Below are 19043 nucleotides of genomic sequence, written 5' to 3'. Positions count from 1 at the left end.
AAGTTTAGAGTGAGGGTGGACACTTTTCAGGTGGAGCATGTTGTTTAACAACTCGGCACAAACCTACCCTGGCTTGGGGAGGAACGGAAGGGCACCATGGGCTTGCTTCATTGTGATAGGAAAGAGGAAGTGGAGGCTCCTTTGGAGCCCTTTTATCCCTGATTAGACACCAGGAGTCCAGATCACCCAACACCGTGTGAGCAGTGAGGCCCCAGATGCCAGTTCTGCTGTAGTCTGGAGTGTTAGGGGATGTGGAAAACAAGGAGGGTGTGGAAAGAAAGAGAAGGTCTAACGCACAGTGGGTGTGGAGCTGGCAAAAGGCATCTTGGGAGCTTTGATCTTCACTCAGATGCTGATGTGCAGCATGGAGGAATCCCTTCCTCTTCCCTTCTCCCCAGAACTGGGGGGAACCAGGAAAACAAAAAAGCTTTTCTTATTCCAATTTAGATTCTGAGAAATAGACTGACATTTGACACCCCCCCACCAACACCCCCCCCACCAACACCCCCCCCACCTCCCTCCACCCCAACACAACAACGAAGCGCTCTGTGTGCTAACAACATAGCTTAAAAAAAAAGTCAACCAAAAAGTCTGCATTGTTATAAAACTTGATAAAAAATAGTATTTCAAACTGTACAGTCACCAGAAGTACACAGTTATCAAAAATTCACACTTTTTTTTCCTTTTTTTCTTTTTTCACTTGGCTTCACCAGCACCTTCGGCTTTCTGTGCCTGCAAGAGAAAAGGAGGAACCAGTCAGCTCCAGCAGCTGGTGGCTCCTAGCTCTCAGCAGCCCTTCTGCCAACAGCAGCAATCTCACCACTAACAGAATGAAGCTGAACATCTGAAGCATCCTAAAAGGCAACCCTGAAGTTGCTTTGTTAGATGTCAGCTTTATGTGTTCTTAGGACAAGGCCCAACCGTAACTTTCATGTGGCAACTCCAAGCAGCAGACAGCTTTAACTCTTTACCAACCAAGCCACACACACCCTCCACACCTGCAGATGTGGTGTCAGTGCCATGAGCAACAGCTCTAAGGAACTGTGCAGTAATTCCTCTTGTTAGCACAAGCCCAGGCCTGTTTGTGTGTGATAGGAAAGAACTGACAGGCTGGTGTCAGACAAGCTGCCAGAGCTGCTGCTCTACCTGGTCTGTTTTGGCATCTCCGTTCTCTGCAGGGTTGTTTCCTTCCTTGCCAGCATCACCTTTCCCCTTCTTTCCCTTGGGCAACTTCTCACTCTTCTGCAAAGCAAAAGGAAGATGATGCAAGATGGTTGGTACAAGTGAACAGCCAGCTGTTGAGCCACAAGAATGCACCAACCAGAAGGGCAAATCCCAATCTCTGGACTTGATCACCTTTTATCTTTTCCAACCTGAACCATTCTGTGATCCCAATGCTGGATGCTGGCCCAAAAAAGAGCACAGCACACAAAGGTTTGCATGCTTAAGAGACGACAACTGTGCAGGCCTCACTCTATCTTTTTTTTTAATGCAAACTGTAAAATTCCCAAGTTTTCAGCACAGCTTAGTAGCAGCGAAGATACAGCTCAGTGTCATCACTGTGTATGTTGGCATCCACAGTTTTATTGGTTATTAGCCAGCCTTAGTAATTTTATTAGCCAGGCTGGATGAGGCCTTGAGCAACCTGGCCCAATGGAAGGTGGAAGAGGTGTCCCTGCCCATGGTAAGGGGGTTGTCAACTGGATGATTTTTAAAGGTCCCTTCCAACCCAAACCACTCCATGATTCTATGAAGGACAAACCTAAAGCTCACACCCATTTACCCCTAGCTGACATCACCACTCACCTTTGGAGCTGCCTTTTTAGGTTTAGGCTCTGGCTTGGGAGGAGCAGGCTTCTGTAAGTGAGGAAAAAAAAACCTTGTGTCATTCCAAACATTTCAAGAAATGCATACAACCCAAGCAGTAAACTGCTTTACGAAAGCAAACCACAACAGGTGAAACTGAAGCACTGATCTGTCAGTTGTTCCACCACCCTCAAAGAACCACACAACAGGGCAGGAACTTTCCATCCTTCCAGCTTCCCAAGCTTAAAAACTACCAAGGGTTGTGTCACCTCTGCTCAGCAAGAGAATACTCACAGCAGATAACCTCGCTGACCTCCGTTGTGGCTGTTTAAGAGAGGAGAGATAACTGAATTTAACATGATGGAAAATGAACTCTCTAAGATTTACAAATAACTCTCAGTTCAAAGTAGTAAAACCCAGGTTTTAGTTCCATTTCCCCCCCCATTCTCAAGAAATTCTCATTTCAAAGTAGCAAAACCCCAGGTTTTTACTTCCCTTTTCCCCCTGCCACATTTCTCAAGAAGCATGAAACTACCCCATCCAAATCACTACTAATAGCCAACAATAATTAAGTTGATTTTTCACAATTAAGGTTATAAGACTTTGAAAAGTCAAAACCAGTCAAGCCCAACCCTTCTGCTCCCCAGTTCTTGTACTTTGATGATGTTAAATCTCATCTTCCAACACCAACACTTTAGGATCCAACTTTCTCTAAATACTGAACTTCTTACCTCATCCTTAACTTTGGCCTTATCGCCCTTGGTATCTCCTTCAGCCTAGGACGTGACACACAAGTTGTACCAACGAGTTAAAGGGAGCGAGGCTCAGCCCTCACCCCCAGCCCCCCCATCCGCAAAGGAACCATTGCCAGCTCGCATTCGGGGGGTTCCAGGCCTTCACCACGCCTCAGGCCGCCGGGACTGCCCCCACCTGCCCCTTGGCGCCGCTGAGATTCAGGGAGGAGCGGGAGGCACCGGCGGGTTCCCTCCTCCGCGGGATTCCCGGGGCGGGCCGACACCGACCCACCCCACAGCGGGGCGGGAGCAGCCACCTCCCCAGGGGGTGTGGGATGGGGATGAGGAGGGGGGAAATGAAGAGGCGGGGGGAACGGCGCTGCCCTTTCAGGGAGGCCCCGCTCCCGCCCACGGCTGCCCCCGTGGGGCGGCGGTTTTGGCGGCAAAGCCTCCCGGGCGCCAGCAGCGCGGCCGCTTCCCGCCCTTTCCCGCCCCACCGGTGCTCCCCTCCCCCCACAACCCCATCCTCCTCCTCCTCCTCCTCCTCCTCCTCCCCTCACTCCGACCTCCCGCCAAAACCAACCGGATTGGACCGGCGCCGCTCACCGATCCTCTCCCAGCACCATTCCACCCCCACCCCCCCCGTTAGCCCCCCGCGCGCGCCGCCGGTAACGGGCCCCGCGCCGCCGCCCCGCCCCCACCCCCGTTGGGGCCTCACAACCGTTACCGCCCCGAACGGGGGGTGGGGAGAGAAGAATGAGCGCCTAGTCCCGCCTCCCCCCCCCCTTCCACAGGCGAACGGCGATAAGGCTGGGGGGGGGCAACGGGACCGGTAGGCCCCTACGGCGGAAAAGGCGGCGGGCGGCCCGCTCCCACCACCGTCGCCGTTATTCCGGGCGCCACGTACCTTTCTCTTCGGCATGGCTCCGTGCGGGCGTGTTTTGTGTGTGTGTATGTGTGTGTGTGTGTGAGAGGGAGAGATGAGCTCGGCTGGGCGGCGTGAGGGGGCGGAGGGAGAAGGCGGAGGAAAAAAAAGGGGAGGGGGAGCCGTGAGCACTCGGTCCGGGGCGGCGGCGGAGGCAAAGGCAGCGAGAAGTGGAGGGAAGGAAGTGAAGGGGGGAAAAGGGAAAAAGGGGGAAGGGAGGGGGATTTTAAAAATAAAATAAAATAAAATAAAAAAAACTATATAAAATAACAGATAGCGGAGGTGGCTGTGCGGGGGGGGGGGGGGCGGAGGCGCGGCGGGGGCTGCCCTCCCGGCTGGCTCCGCTGGCTCCCGACCCCACTAATTTGAATCGGCTGTTTATAAAGTTTTATATAGAGCCGGACGCGGCCCAACCGGTTCCAGCCGGATCCCCACCGCCCCGCTTACCCATTGGCCCGCCGCGGTCACGTGGGGTGGGGCCAGCCAGGGAGGGCGAAGAGAGGATGGGAGGGGGGCGCGCGGAGGAGGTGGCGCGCGCGCAGCCCCCCCGCTCCGTCCTCTCCTTCCCCCCCTCCCTCCCCATCCCTTCCTCCCGCCGCCTTCCCGCGGGCGGGAAACACGGAGGGGAAATGGGGCTGGGGGTGGGAGGGGGGGGAGGAAGGGAAGCAGGTAATGAAACCACGGAGAAAAGGATAAAAAAAAAAAAAAAATATAAAGGGGACCCCATACCCCCCCCCCCCCCCCGTGCTCTGCAGTCCACAGGTGAGCGGAGCTGTTCGTTCAGCACCGAGGACGGGAGCCACCGCCCCCCCTAAACACACAGCGGGGTGGGGGATCCCCGAGGTGCTGGGAGAAGCATGAGGAGTTGGTGTGGTTTTCTTCCCCCTCCCCCCCCCCGGAAAATACGGGAGAGAGGTGAGTTGGATGTAAAGGAGAGGAAAGGAGATGGGAAAGAAAAAAAAAAAAACCCACACCAAAAAAAATCAACCAAAAAAAACCCCAAAACAAAACCAAACCCCAAAGTCCAAGAAAATGACACAAAAAATTCACACAAGGTGACATTATCTGCACCAAGGGACTTGCACAGTTGGGCTACTTCCTGACGGAGCCATTCCTCCACGCCCTGATGGCCACAATCCATTCATTCCCTATGCACTTCCTTGTGCTCCCAACTTGGACCCTTTCAATGGGATCTTGTCCAGGAACCATCCCAAGGAGCATATTTCACCTCCCTTGGGTAACCTCAGCTCTCAACTGCCCAGATAGGTTGTGGAGTCTCCTTTTCTGGAGAGATTCCAAACCCACCTGGACACTGCAAATTCAGAATGGATGTTAAGAAGTTCTTCCCCATAAGGGTGGTGAGAGACTGGCACAGGTTGCCTTGGGAGGTGGTGGAAGCCTCATCCCTGGAGGTTTTTAAGGCCAGGCAGGATGTGGCTCTGAGCAACCTGATCCAGTGTGGGGTGTCCCTGCCCATGGCAGGGGGGTTGGGACTGGATGAGCCTTGAGGTCCCTTCCAACCCTGACAGTTGTGTGATTCTATGATCCTGGGCAACTTGGCTGAGGGTGACCCTGAGGGGTTGGACTAGATCTCCCGAGGTCCCTTTCAACCCCTACCATTCTGTCATTCATGGAGAATAAACTATTTCCACAGGCAGCTTCCTGAAATGTGAGGCCCAAGAAAAGAAAATGCAGCAAAATGAGTAATTCCCATCCCCTTGGCATGATTTTATCCAAGCTACTTCCTCAAGAGGAGGGACATGCATGGAGTCTTGTTCAGTCAAGCCTTGAGGCATCAAACTGCTCACGCTAAGACTGTAAAAAAGTACACAGCCTTCAAATTGCTTCCATCTAACAGGAATCAGATGAGGAGAGCTGGCACGGGCTGAAGGATGTGACAGCAGATCTGGAAGCCAACTTCACCACACCTTGAGAGCAAGAATCTCTGTGTACTTTCAAACGGTCCTCTGATTTTTCAAATCACTTTGCTACCAATATGCTTTATTCACCATTTGACAATGGAGCTCTCCTCCTCACCAGCCCAGTCAAAGAGCTGAGTGTGCAGCACTCTACCAGTCTTTTAAAAGTCTCTGCTTCCTATAGTTTTCACCTGGAGGTAAACAGAAACCCTTTAAAAGCAGCAAAAGCTGCCACTGCTGCACCTCTGCGTGCATCAGAAACAAAAATCCAGACATCCTCTTTTATTTTGACCATGGGGATGGAAACAATCTTGGAAATTGGCTTAGTCCTCCCTCCCTGCCTGATGGAAAAGTGAGAACAAACACCACCCCACAGCTGCTGCAGCCACTCCCATCCCAGGCAGCTCAAGGGCCTTTCTAAACCATCTTGGCTGGGCTGACAGGTTGGGTTTGGCTACTGTATTCCTCATCTGGGCTCCCCCTCATTCCCTGGAAACAGGATGTTAAGTCATAGCTCTCAGGTCTCACAGGGATTCATCTTACCCTGTCCATCACCTCAGATTTAGCTCATTTCTCTTTCCTTTTTAAACCATGAAGCTAATTCCCAACCAATCCTTTCTCCTTGCCTGCTCAGAGCCTTTCCTAGGCACAGTTTGTTCCAACACCAGCATTTGAGTTTTCCCCACATGCACTGCTCAGAAGGGATTGTAGGGCCTGGGGAAGCTCTGGAGAATCTTTGTTCTCTTCACAGCCAGGCTGCCAATACCTTGCTTTAGCCCCTGGGAAGCCAAGAGCAGACAGACGAAAGCCAGCAGAGCCAGGTGGGGAGAAGACAAGATGCCATCATGAAGTGGGGAATCTCTCTGCCCCTGCTTGGCACAGGGCTGCCTTCCACAGCAGCAATAATCCTCTGCCTACAGAAAGCAAGGCTCCATTTAAGGGGTAGCAGAGAAAAATCTCAGCAGGAGATCCACGGCTGTGAAGCCATGGAAAGAATTCCAGCCCAGTCTGATTTAACAGGGCTGAACTGGTTTGTCTGGGCCAACTCAGGAGGAGTCAAACAGAACTGGAGGCTTGTTTCAGTCCAAACAGGCAGGCCTGTGGAGGGCCAAGCAGCAGAGCTGTGGTGGGGTCTGTGCCTTCTCCATCACGGGGGCAGGGAGGTAAGACAGGACAGCATCCCCCTGCCCAGCAGCACCCACAGCCCTAGGGAGGTTCACAGTGCTCTGCCCCTGCCCTGGGGACACCGACAGCAGCCCTGGGTGCCCCCTGCAGAGCCGCCCCGAGGGAACCCCTCTGGGCAGCAGTTGTTCCCTGTCTTCCCAGGAACCACCCAGCACCTGTGTCACGCAGACACTGGACACAACCTCTCAAAGAAGTCCACTCTCTTGTGTTCCAGAGCCTGCAGGAAGCCCTGGATCCTCTGCTCCCTCATGGCTGTGCACTTCTGCAGCAGCGTCCGGCGGTGCCGAGAGTCTCCGTGGGTTGCCAACCCCTCCTGCTGCAGCTTCTGTGTCACGTAAGCCTGATCCCTTTCCATCTGTTGTCGCCTCCTTTCCTCCATGTAGGAGTCTCTGGCCTTCTGGAGTGAAAAGCAGGAGAGCATTAGCACTTTCCCAGGCCTTTCAGCTCATCTCATCAGAGACCTGCCGGAGCAGGTCCAAGGGAGGGCCACAAAGATGATCAGAGGGTTGGAGAACCTCTGCTGTGAGGTCAGGCTGCAGGAAGAGAGGGCTGAGCCTTCCAGCTCCTGCAGGCTCCCTTACCTGCAGAGCACTGTAGTTCATCTGGAACCGAAGGATAGCCTCACACAAGTTCCAAAAGGAATATTCTGGCCACAGGACTGACTGAAACACCAGGCATGAATGGGATGTCTGCAGAAAGCAAGAGCACCAACAGTTTAATCATCCAGTGAGGCAAAAGTCACCAAGGTGCAGCTCTGGTGTCAAAACTATGCTGGTTTGTCCACAAAGGTTTTGCCAAGGCTGTGTTTGAGGATTCTGTTTAACATGAAGGTTGGACCAGGTGATCCTTGGGGTCCCTTCCAACCTGGCATTGTGGGATTCAGTGAAATATAAGCCAGGGCAGTTTGAAATTGCACAAGGTAGAGTCTTTCCAATCAGCTTTTCATGCTGGGACACCACTCAGCCTCCTGCAAAGGCTCCAGCAGAACTCTGTCTAATGCTGTGTTGGTCTTCACAGAGGTATTTTAATAGCTTAAGCATCACAGACTTCTAACAAAACTAAAATAGCAACACTGGGCTACCAAAGGCTGAGTTAAGGGAGTAACAGATGAAGTGAGGATCAGGAGATGACATTTAAGCCATTCATCAAATGACATCTCCTGCTATTCCTTGCTGCCCACTCCTGGCATTTCAAGTGCTTAATGACTCGAAAGAGTTGTAGTGCACTGAAGCTATCTTAGAGCTGCAAAGTTTCCACTGAAAGCCTATTTTTGCCATCAGGTTCCTCAAAGTTTGGGCTAAATGTGTTCCTGGGACCATCACTCCAAAATCTAACACTTAAAAGGACTCTGAATGACTCCCAAAATTCACAGAATCACAGAGTGGTAGGGGTTGGAAGGGACCTCCAGAGATCATCCAATCCAACTCCCCTGCCAGGGCAGGGCACACAGGAACACATCCAAGTGGGGTTTTGAATGTCTCCAGAGAAGGAAACTCCACAACTTCTCTGGGCAGCCTGCTCCAGGGCTACAGAAAACCTTAGTGTCACAGAATGGTTTGGGTTGGAAGGGACCTTAAAAGTCATCCAGTTCCAACCCCCTGCCATGGGCAGGGACTCCTCCCACCAGCCCAGGATGCTCAAGGCCTCAATCAACCTGGCCTGGAACACCTCCAGGGAGGGGACATCCACAACCTCCCTGGACAGCCTGTTCCAAAGGGCACATTCTTTGATGTCAGAGAATGATAATGAAGCCAAATTTGCTCCCATTTTGAGGCTGTCAGGAAGCTCCAAAGCTGTGGGGTGTGAGCTGGCACAGCAACAGCACAAGCACACATTCTCTTCTGCTGCAATCCATGGCATGGCAGAGGGGCACCATGCCAACCAGACACACAGAGCACTGACTTCCTCAGCAGTGCTTCAGCACTTACAAGCTCCAAGGCACCTCTGCCAGGGCTACCACCAAGAGGAGCAAGCAAAAGGTTAGTTCATGGCAATGACACCCATCCAGGGTGGAGGTGTACCCAAAAATCCAGGGAGGAGGGGGAAATGCCTTGGAAGGCAGCAGAGAGCATCTGTCAGCTCACCAATGAAGGCACTTGGAGCAGGTGCATTTGATATGGTTGCTTAAAGGCAGTTGGGGTTTGGCTCCAAACTGTATAAATGGAAATGAAAACAGCTCTGGATGCTGAAACTGCAAATATCTGAACTTCATGTGCATGAAGAACTTGCTGGGGTTGAGTTCATCAGCCCAGTTACATCAACTTGGCCTCAGCATCCTCAGAACTTGTCTTGTGGCGGGGTCTTGTTTCACTCTGATAGTCAAACTTCTGAGTCTGTGACCAGTCAGGTACATCCATGACATGGAGGTGGTAAGGTCACACCTCCAGCTGACAGGTGACAAACATCTCTCCCAAGAATCTAGAAATCCTTCCTGGGACTTCCTCATCCCAGGAAACATATTGCCAGGTGAAGTGAATCAAAGCCAGGAATTTACCAAGCAAATGAGGAACCATCTAAGTGTGGGAAGAGGAGCAAAAGGATGAGCAGCTCAGGATTGCCTTGGCTGCTGTCAGACCAAGCTGCCACTTCTCACTCAGTGTTTTCAGTCTTGTGCTGCAAGGTATTTAAGGCAATCACACAACTGCAAGCAGCACTCCTCAGAAGTGCCCCAGCACTCCATAAACCCATCCAAGAAGTTACCTCACCCCTAGCAGAGCGAGTGTGAGAGCCCTGTGGTGGCTCACACCTGGAGTAAGCAGAGCACTGATGCAACAATGGAGCACTTCTAGGAGGAAAGAAAGACTTTACCTGCCAGAGCAAGAAATCACTCAAGCGAACCTCCCCGGAGGTCCTGATCAGCAGGTCTGGGTCAGGGGAGTTGCTGGTGTACAGACACTGATCCAGCAGCGCTTCCGACACGTCGCTGAGGGGACAGAGGCAGCGCCGTGAGATCCCTGCAGCCCAGCAGCGGCTGGCAGGGACTATGGGGCTGCAGCTGGAACCCGAGCGGTGGAGCAGCACCACAGCCAGTCACCACCTCCCTCCTGATGGCCACTGCTCCCCAGGCCAGCTCGAATGCTCAACCCCCAGAGCATCCCCCTCACCCCACCATGCTCTTTGAAACACAATACAGTGGTGGAAGCAGACTGTGAGGACTTCCATCTGGAGCAGAGAGCAAAGTGCTAAGTCCTCCATCTCCTCCAGGGTGGAGAAACAGCTCAGCAGTCATGATTCATCTGTTTGTTTGACCTCACAGCTAAAGTCTGCCAGCCCAGCAGCCAATTGTTGTGGCACAGAAATCTGCCACTTGAGACACAGACCCAACTTCTCCTCTCTCTTGGTTGTGTTTCTGTCACCGTGGCAACCAAAATAATAAAAACCAAACAGTGCAGAAGTAACTTTCAAGTCATTTCTTCCAGTCACACTGATTTCATGAGCTCTGCTCAAAAGCCACTTGGCTTCTGAGAGGTTGTTAATAAAGAAGTGTAGGTGGGAAGCTTTCAGCAGCCTGGGACAGGAGTTACCTGGGTTCCAGCAGGCCTTGCTCCACCCCCCAGGCCATCTCCCTGACAGCATTGCTGATCTCATGTCTCGAGGTGTAAGCAAAGCAGACATTCAGAAAGCATCTGAAAAGAGGAGAAAAATGTGGAATGCCAACAACAAGGAAGGTCCAGGATGTGACAGAGAGAACATCTACAACAGTTACAGGATGGTAAAGCCCCTTCAGATCATTGAGCCCAACCACTCTCTAGCTCTGCCAAGGCTGGGGCTAAACCCTCAGCACCACAGTTCTGCCTCTTAGAAATATCTCCAGGGATGGGGATTCAGCCACCTCCATGGGTAGCCTGTGCCAGGCTTTGAGAACCCTTTCAGGGAAGATGTTTCTTCTAATGTCCAACCTAAACCTCCTCCAGTGCAACTTGAGGCCATTCCCTCTCATCCAATCACTTGTTACTAGGGAGAAGAGACCAACCCCCACCTGGCTCCAGCCTCCTCTCTGGGAGCTGTAGGTCTCCCCTCAGCCTCCTTTCTCCAGGCTAAACCAACCCCAGCTCCCTCAGCTGCTCCTCCCAAGCTTCATTGCCTTTCTCTGGACCTGTTCCATCCCCTCAGTGTCCTTCTGGGAGTGAGGCCCCAAACCTGACCCCTGTACTCAAGGTGTGGCCTCACCAGTGCTGAGCAGAGGGGGACATTTGGGCTCATAAGACAAAGAAGGGGGGGAAAAAAAAAAAAGGTGGGGAAGATCTGCCAAGTCTCAGTCCTCACATAGAAGAGGAAGATGTGAGGTATCAGCTCCTTCCAACTGTGTGTTCCTTACTTGTTGTAGTTCCTAGTGGCCAGCACAGCTTGGGCAATCAGCTCCTGGATATCCAAGGGCAGCAGTGGCAGGTCCCCAAGGACACGGATGCACACTCCATGCTTCTTCAAGTTCTCCCTACAGCCAGTGACAAGAGGCAGGACCACACAGAACAGATCACCCTGCACTCTGCTGCGTTGTCTCTGCCTAACACCCACCAAAGCAGAACTGGGCATCTGTAATTGATCACAAATTAATGGTCACCCACATAGCAGCACAGCCACTTGCTGGTGTCAGGGAAGGTGGGCTGGGGGCAGTGGAGTCAGGAGGCAGGAAATCATCCATGCCTGCTCCAGCAAGAAGTCAAGGCGAGGCTTCAGCACTTCAGGAGAACATCTACCAAGCACTTCAGTGCCAAGCAGGAGTTTCTAATGGTGCTGTGCTCCCTCAAAAACTGTCCTGTCCCAGCTGCTTGGTGAGGGCTGTGGCACAGTGACACAAACCTGGTGTGCAGGGGCACTGTCCGTGCTCAGGAGCTGCACATGCCAGTCCAGTAAGCACAGTTCCTCAACCCAAGTCTTTAGCTAGAGAACCATTTCCCTAATTTAATCCATATTCACAACTTCTAACATCCCTGCAACACCTTTTAATCATGTTCTGCTTCCTTTGCACCCTGTGGGACACCCCTCAGAGGATTCTTACTGCTCCTCCAGCAGGCGGCTGAACTTCTGCCTTGCCAGATCCATCAGCCCATTCACCTCCTCCTGGGAACGTTTGAAGTTCTCAATGCTGAAGGCATAGACAGTGACCTCCCTGATGCCCAGGTTCAGACACCACCGGAGTGTCTGCAAAAGAAACAGAGTGGAGAACAGAACTCAGAGAAGCGGACTCAGAGTCAGCCAGGCCAGCAAGGGCACAGAGAGAGAGGGGCTCCAGCACAAGCCTGACTCCAGTGAAGAAAAGCAACACAACACAGCAGTGAAGCAGTAAGAAGTCATCTGGTAGCCATGGCTCAACCTTTCAACACACAACACAAAGCCACAAACACCTTTCTCACCTGTGCCAGCTTATCAAAGCCCTGGGAGTGCCCCTGCTGCCTCTCCACATGGCACTTCTGGGCGTAGCGGCGATTGCCATCCATGATGAAGGCAACATGCCTGGGCATTGGGCCTGCCTGGAGGAGGAGGAGAGACACAGCAGACCAGAAAGACAACAGCACAGGAAAGGAGAAAGACCAGACCAGAAAATGAGCAGCCAGCATCTTGCACCACAGAGTTTAGTTCCTCTGCTCCTGCTGACACCACCTATTTGTAGGGGTGTAGTAGCCATCCCCCAGCTTCAAGCCTGGAGCTGGAAAGAGCAAGATGCTGATTACCTCTTTGGTAGTCCGAGTTTAGGCTCTCTAAAAGGCAGAAAAATAAAAGCCTAAACTGAAAAGCAGCTTTAGCCTCCCTGTTTCTGTCATGACAGAGAAGTGCAGTAATGAGGAGACAGCAGCACTGCCACAGCCAGCCCCCTGCAGCCACAGGGAGGGCACACAGAGCTCCACACTGCAGCAGTTGTGAAGTATTTTGTGTTCCACAGTTCAAGAGCATTTTCCCAGACACGACCAACAAGGAAACAAAGGAAGTCTTGAGCCTTCCCCACCTTTAAGAGGATTGCTTTTCACTGACCTCACTAGGTCTGCACAGATCCTGCAGGCCACAATTTCCCTGCAGCTGCTGTGCTGTTACTCAGCAGAAACTCAGCTGCATTTCTTAGCCTCACAACACAACCACTTTGCTTCTCTCCCTCCTTCCCACGCCCTGCTTTCACCAGCAAGGGCACAAAACAGGGGAGGCTGGGAGTGTAAGCTCATTACTGGCAAGTGCTGCCCACAGCCTCCTCGCTCATTTGCAAGACTCAGCTGAAGTAATTTTCCATCCCTGGCTGCTGTCTGGGGATGTGCACCCAGTGGGAGCATTAACAAGCACCCCCTGCCAGCACCACGACCTTTCTAGAGCTCAGCAGCCACTCTGAGCCCTGATGGACCTGCCAGTTCTTCACCCAGGCAACCAAACTCCTTCCTTACCTTAATGATGTTGGCACAAAACCTCTCTATGATGGTCAGCTCGCCCTCTCTGATCCACGACATCTTTCACCAACAGTTCCTCTTTTTTGGCAGCATAAGGATGAAAACAAAGGGGTTAGAGGTAGAGAAGGTTCTGTCCAAACCCAAAGCAACACCACAAAACCATCAGCTTAGGGAAAATAGACTTTGAGTAGCTGCTCTGGAGCCCTTTTTAATCATCTGTGCAAGGACTCTGATATGCAGACAACAGGGAAGCTGAGAAATGAGCTCTGGAATTTTCCAGCTGTGTGTCAGTCCAGTGGGTTCTGCCCCAACTGGTAGCAAGGAAAAACTTTGCTGTGTTTTCCAGCCAGAGTGGCTGCTGTGGGAGCACAGACCCACAGGTGGGCTCCCACCAGGCGAGTCCCAGGCTGGCAGCAGCAGCACAAAGTGTCCTTCAACGTTCTTGTGTTAGAGTTCTTGGAAATCCTTCAAACGAAGCAACCATCCCTACCACCACCTGACCCACACCTGGGTCACTACTCAGCCTCCTTTTTCCTCCACAAGTAGAGAATTAAGCCTCTGGAGCTATAAAAACTATGGATTTTTACCACTCTATCTGCACACCAAACGCAAAGATCTGCTTTGAGCTACCACAAGCTTGCTGAAACTCCACCTTAATCTTCAGCTCTCTCAGCTTGGAACCCCAAGACATGGGCAAAGCAGCAGTGAAAGGAGAGCTGTGGGGGCAACAGTCCAGATCCAAGCACCCAGTGCCTGTTTAGGGACCAAAAGAGATTCAAATTCCACTCACTGATGTAATTAATTTTCTTGCCTGACCCCTCAGGAAGGGCTGGCAAGCCACAGATGCAGCCACAAAACATTAAGGCAAGGAACTGCTGACCCTCAAGCTCTGATCCTACAGCTCTTAACACCCCCCTTGAATAGCTCAGGTGAAAACACCTCCAAAGCCACCTTTAGCTGTTAACAGCAGTCAGGCTTTTACACACGAACTCATGCTGCCATCTTAAAAAAATACACTTCACCAAGAAGCCCCTCGTCTATCAGCCAGGGACTGAGTACCAGAAAAGCCACGACTGCCCAGAGGAGTGGGCGCAGCCGGGAGAATTTAGCTCCCTCTGGGCGCTCCCTCCCGGAGGGCATTCTCCCCACCGATAGCCAGGCCAACACTCACCAATGATACCGAGCAGAGGCGGAAGAGAAGTGCGAGGAAAGACACTAGGACCACCCTCTCTGGGTGAGGCAGCCTCTCAACAGGCTCTCCGCAGCCTTCCCCGCCAGACACGGGGCAGACGGGAAGCGGACAGCGGAGCCTGGACAGCGGAGTCTAGGCGTCGACCCTCGGGCCCGGCCGCCGGATCTCCCGCTCACGGTGGGGCCAAGGCGTGCCTCAGGCCCGCCGCGAGTGAAAAGTAAGCAGCGTGGCAGAAGAACCCCGGGATAGGAGACCTTGCTCACTCCAAAGCCAAGAGGCTGCCCCACTGCCCACCGCCGCCGGCAGTTACCTCCGCGGGCGGCGCCGCCTCAGCCTCCCACAGAGGGTGACGTTCGCTTAGGCTGACGTCATCAGCCTGCGCCGCGGGGTTGTGCTCATGAGCAGAGCGAGGCGGGGCGGGGCTGTTATCGGGGGCGGGCGGAGAGCAGTGGCGCCAGGGCAGCGTAGAAGGGCCAGGGCGGCTCAGGTAAAGGGAGGCTGGAGGACAGCGGCGGGGCCGGAGCCACTGTGCGGCAGCTACAGGCTGAAGGGGAGTCGGGTTGGGTTTCAGGCAGGTCCTGGGTTGTTGTGGGAGGGTTGCAGGCTGATGGCAGGGCCGGAGCGGTTGTGGGGAGCTGGGGGCTGCTAGGGCTGTGCCAGATCTGGCGTAGTTTGGTGGGACTGGGGTGTTCAGGCTGGGTCTGAGTTGGTTGTGGGGGACCGTGGGAATAGGTAGGGTAAGGGGAGAGGCTGATAGCAAGGCCAGGGTGGGTAGGGGGAGCTGGCAGTGTATCCAGGCTGGATGGCTGCTGGTCGAGTCAGCCCTGGCTGCCCCAGTTCCCAGCCCTCCCTCCACCTCTGCCCAGGCAGCTGCCAGTTTGGATCTAGGCTTCCCAGCCCCAGGGGAGGGAAAGAAAAGAGAGTAACCAGGCACAGAACATCAGCAGCCATTGCCCATGGTCTTTATTATTTTTTTTTCCAGAAAAGAAAAAAATAAAAAACAACAACCAACAACCACGTTTTACATGCTTCATACAAAAACAAAATAAAAAGTGAAGGGGGTGGGGGGCAACCTGCAGCAAAAGATCTTGCTGCAGGGAATCCAGCAGGAAATCTCTTTGGGAATCAGGGTAAGCCCTGAACCACCCACAAACCACCCCCAGTCTCCCCTCCCTCCCACCCACTTGATAAAAATTCAAGAGTTTGACACAAACAAGCTTTGGTTGCTAGCAGTAAACATGGATTACATTCTTCTGTCTCCTCCTAGACAATCTTGTGACTCAAAAGGGTTTTCACACCAGGGGAGACTCCCTCCCCTATCTCGTGAGGGACACATTTTTATCTCATACATTCAAATGCTCCTGGGTTAGAGCAGGACCCTGAGTGTTCTGCCTCATCCCTCTGCCCCATGCATAGTGCCCAGCGCCTGCAAGCCGAGCCTGGGCAGGGTGGGTGATGATGCAGCAAGTTAATTATTGTCAAGACAGAGGGAGAACCACAACGAGAAGATGTGAATCAATTCCATCCTCTTCAGTGTGGCTTCCCTTTGCAGATAAAACAAATCCCTGTTCTCTTGGATGCCAGCACCATGCTGGCCCCGGGGGTAACCTGAGTGATTCTCTAAGCTGGTTGCTATTTGCTTTAGCCTAGGACAGGGATGGTTCCAGAGCTCTTATCCCCACACAGTTGCAAGGCAGAGTATACAGAGAAGATCCTCTCTCCCTGGACCATAACCTATTAGATGCTTTGGCTATTTATTTTTTTTTTAATTATTCCTTTTCCATTTGTAAACAATAATCAAGGAGAACACTGTGAGAAAGTGGAAAGCTTTACAGAGGTTATTTACACACGAGACAGCTAGCAGAGAAATCACCAAACCATTACACAGGGAGGGGGTGGGAAAGGTCCTACATGATTCTTCCAAGACAGATACAAGAATTAAGGAAGGGGGGGGGGGGAGGGGGCAGCAGTTTCCCTGGCACAACAGAGGTGCCAGGGGAAGGCCATCAGCCCCCCTGCGAGGCAGCAGCGGGACCCAGGCCCGGGTTGGACACACAGCCCTGGAGCTCTCTATTGCATTTACCCCGTGCAGACAAAAGCCTGAAGCAGTTCTGTATAGATCCCATTGCTAGTCAAGAACTAAAGATGTCCTTCCACACCCACACCCCCACCCTCCCGAGAAGAGAACCAGCACTTCACCATTGAAACTGCTGCAGCAGGGCAGGTGAGCAGCTGGGCAGTTGCTCTCCATCCCCACCGGTGCCTGCGTGCTGCAGGGCAGAACGATGCCCAACAGGGAGAGTGGAGTTGGTGCTCCTCATCTGCTCCAGCCCTGCTCTACATCTAAACCTATCACTACCTACACACCAGCAGAAGCCATGCCCGTGGCCTGACCCACCAGCATGCCAGGACACCCTCCCTGGGAAGGCTCCAGCCAGCCCCAAGCTGCAAAGTAGAGTCTTAGTGCCCCCAACCCAGGGACCAAGAGATTTTCCCAGCCATCATCAGCCAGAATTTGGGGAAAGCCAGGAAGGGAGGAGAAGAAAGATGGAGCAGTTGTACCTCCCTGGGATTTGGATCCAACCTTGCACCAGGTAGCTTTTTGCTTGAGGGCAGGTTAGGGCAGGGGTTTGAATAAAACCCTCAGGCTCTCAAGAACCTCCCATACTGCTGACACCTTTTGCCATGTCTTCTTGAATGGGCTGGGACCCCCTGAAGAGGATGGGGACCCCCTGAAGAGGATGGGGACCCCCTGAGCAGGCTGGGGGCCCCCATCCTCTGGCTTTCCAACCCCCAGACAAACAGCAGCAGCCTGCTGGGTGCCTGTGCAACATCCCAGCCCATGGGCAATGGGAGGACTCGGGCATGGGGCAGACTGGAACATTCCTATTGGGACGGTGGGAAGGGGATTTGTGAGAGTGAACAAGAGAGAGAAATGGAGGACAGTCCTCAAAAGCCACTGGGCTGGGAGGAAATCTGGAGTTGGGGAGCCAACACAGGCTCTAGCAGCTGGTTCCCTGCCCCATGGCACTGTCTGGCTTCTCCATCCCTGCACATGGATCTGCAGAGTCAAATTCCTCCTCAGTCCACAGGGAAGGCCAAAGAGACTCTATTAAAATACAGTCCAAAAGAAAACAAAATCCCAAACATACCCCCCCAAAAAACAAAAAATCACAACTGAAAAGCTGGACAAGGTCAGTCCACCTAGGGGACATCCAGTGAGGTAGAGCTACACTTCCAGTACAGACTTTGTCACATCTTTGTGCTGCTAGAAAACATAAAACCCCCTCCTGTCTGTCCAGCACTGGGCTCCAGAGGCATTTTTATCCCTGAGATTGCTCAAATACCTGAGAATAAGTTGCAGGAATTATGTCCTTTCTCTCTCTCTCTCTTTTTTCCTTTTCTTTTTTTTCCTTTTTCTTTTCCTTTTTTTCCCTTTTCTTTTCCTTTCCCCCCCCCCCCCTTGCTTTCTTTCTTTTTTCTTTTTTTTTTTTTTTTTTTTTTTTTTTTGTTTCTTAAAGATTAAAATATACAAAAATACAAGAACGGAATATTTATATTAAAAAAAAAAAGAAAAAATTAACCCCCCCTCCCCCCAAAATAACCCCAAAGACAACAAACAAACCCAAGGATACGTCATTCACGCACGTCCTAGTGCAGCTTTCACTTGGTCTTGGCTTCAGCATGGCCAGGGGATGGCTGCCCCAGGACCAGAACCTGTCCACTGGGGCCAATAAATAAAGGCAAGACTTTGGGTGGGGGCACTGGGGAAGGAGGACAGCAGCCACTGACCACCTGGGGGGAAACCTTTCCCTCTGCCCCTGGGAAGGCTCAGCCCAGGAGCCTTTGGTTTCAGCAGCATGGGCTGGGCAGGAGGAGCAGAGGAAGGTTGTTGGCTCCAGAGCCAGGCAGTCTGGATCGAAGCACAGCTGGGTTTGCCCAAACCCTGGGTGGGTTTCATGCACAGCTTCCCAGGGAAATGTTGCCAGCAACGTCCCCAGGAGCTGGCTCTGCCCTGTGGCTGGTGCCCAAGGTCTAGCAAAGAGCATTTCTGCTGCATGAAACCTTCCTGCTGCTCAGCTCCATGTTTTGGAGGCAGGGAGAAGACTTAGAGGGGAGGAGCTGGCTGCAGAAAACAACTTGCACTGCCTGGGCTGGAAGGCTTAGGGGGAAAAAAAAAACAAAACCAAAAACAAACCCAACCCAAAAGTGGTTTTCTTTTGACCTGATCTCCCCCAAATACAGCACTAGACAGCAAGTGTTAGCCCACCCCAAATCCTCCCAGACTGAGCCCAAATCTGAGCTCTGCTGCTTTCAGCAGGGGGGGTGACCATGGAAAAACTGCAGATCCTCAAGCAAGGAGGTGTGAGGAGCAGAGGGTCCCCCCATGGGGCCAGCCCATGGGCATCTCCCCAGCCCTCTGCAGCCAGCCTTCTCCTCTTGGCCTCCCTCCTTGGGGCAGAAGGATGGAGCAGGCATGGGGAAGGGTCTCCTGCAGCCCATCCAAGCTGTGCCAGGGTCTGTTTGAAGCTCAGGAGAACAAGAAGCTGTGATAGCTCCTCCCTGAGATGCTGCTTCTCTGCTCCTCCTCCCAGAGACACCACTGCCTGGCTTCACTTAGGAGAATAAAAATGAAATCAAATATGGTTGGGTTGGTTTTTTTCAGCTGGAAGAGATGTGCTGGGTGCTGATTTTGGAACAAGCCCTCCCAGTTAAAACAGGGCTGGGAACAAGAGTGGGGAGGGAAAAGATCTGTGCAGGAACACCAGGTCCCTGCTGTTAGCATTGCCATCATCCCTCCCCAGTCCTTCCCCCTGCCCTCCTTCCCCCCAGCCCCTCACGGCTGCCCCTTGCCTTGCCAAAGCCTTTTCAGCCCGGTGGAAGCCCCTCCCTGGCCCCCCGCAGCCTGCC

The 19043-nt window shown here is 52.8% G+C and overlaps 2 protein-coding genes across 4 annotated transcripts; both read right to left on the bottom strand.

Moving 5' to 3' along the window:
* Positions 1 to 647: 647 nt before the first annotated feature.
* Positions 648 to 3601, bottom strand: HMGN2 (high mobility group nucleosomal binding domain 2). Its single transcript, XM_054395174.1, has 6 exons — positions 3448 to 3601; positions 2538 to 2582; positions 2101 to 2130; positions 1807 to 1857; positions 1147 to 1242; positions 648 to 732 (listed from the first exon to the last, which is right to left on the bottom strand). The coding sequence occupies exons 1-6, from the start codon at positions 3460 to 3462 to the stop codon at positions 697 to 699; spliced, it is 273 nt and encodes a 90-aa protein (XP_054251149.1). The 5' UTR covers positions 3463 to 3601; the 3' UTR covers positions 648 to 696.
* Positions 3602 to 6722: 3121 nt separating this feature from the next.
* DHDDS (dehydrodolichyl diphosphate synthase subunit) lies at positions 6723 to 13000 on the bottom strand. 3 transcript variants are annotated; one of them, XM_054395168.1, is made up of 8 exons: positions 12938 to 13000; positions 11924 to 12040; positions 11569 to 11711; positions 10888 to 11004; positions 10094 to 10195; positions 9378 to 9492; positions 7151 to 7258; positions 6723 to 6966 (listed from the first exon to the last, which is right to left on the bottom strand). In XM_054395168.1, the coding sequence occupies exons 1-8, from the start codon at positions 12998 to 13000 to the stop codon at positions 6730 to 6732; spliced, it is 1002 nt and encodes a 333-aa protein (XP_054251143.1). In that variant the 3' UTR covers positions 6723 to 6729. The 3 variants fall into 3 exon arrangements, with proteins under 3 accessions (XP_054251143.1, XP_054251144.1, XP_054251145.1); XM_054395169.1 differs by lacking the exon at positions 10094 to 10195; XM_054395170.1 differs by lacking the exon at positions 10888 to 11004.
* Between the last annotated feature and the right edge of the window lie 6043 nt (positions 13001 to 19043).

This window comes from Indicator indicator, chromosome 33 (assembly GCF_027791375.1).
Source record: "Indicator indicator isolate 239-I01 chromosome 33, UM_Iind_1.1, whole genome shotgun sequence".
In the NCBI taxonomy this organism is placed as follows: domain Eukaryota; kingdom Metazoa; phylum Chordata; class Aves; order Piciformes; family Indicatoridae; genus Indicator; species Indicator indicator.
This window is presented reverse-complemented; position numbering and strand designations above follow the sequence as displayed.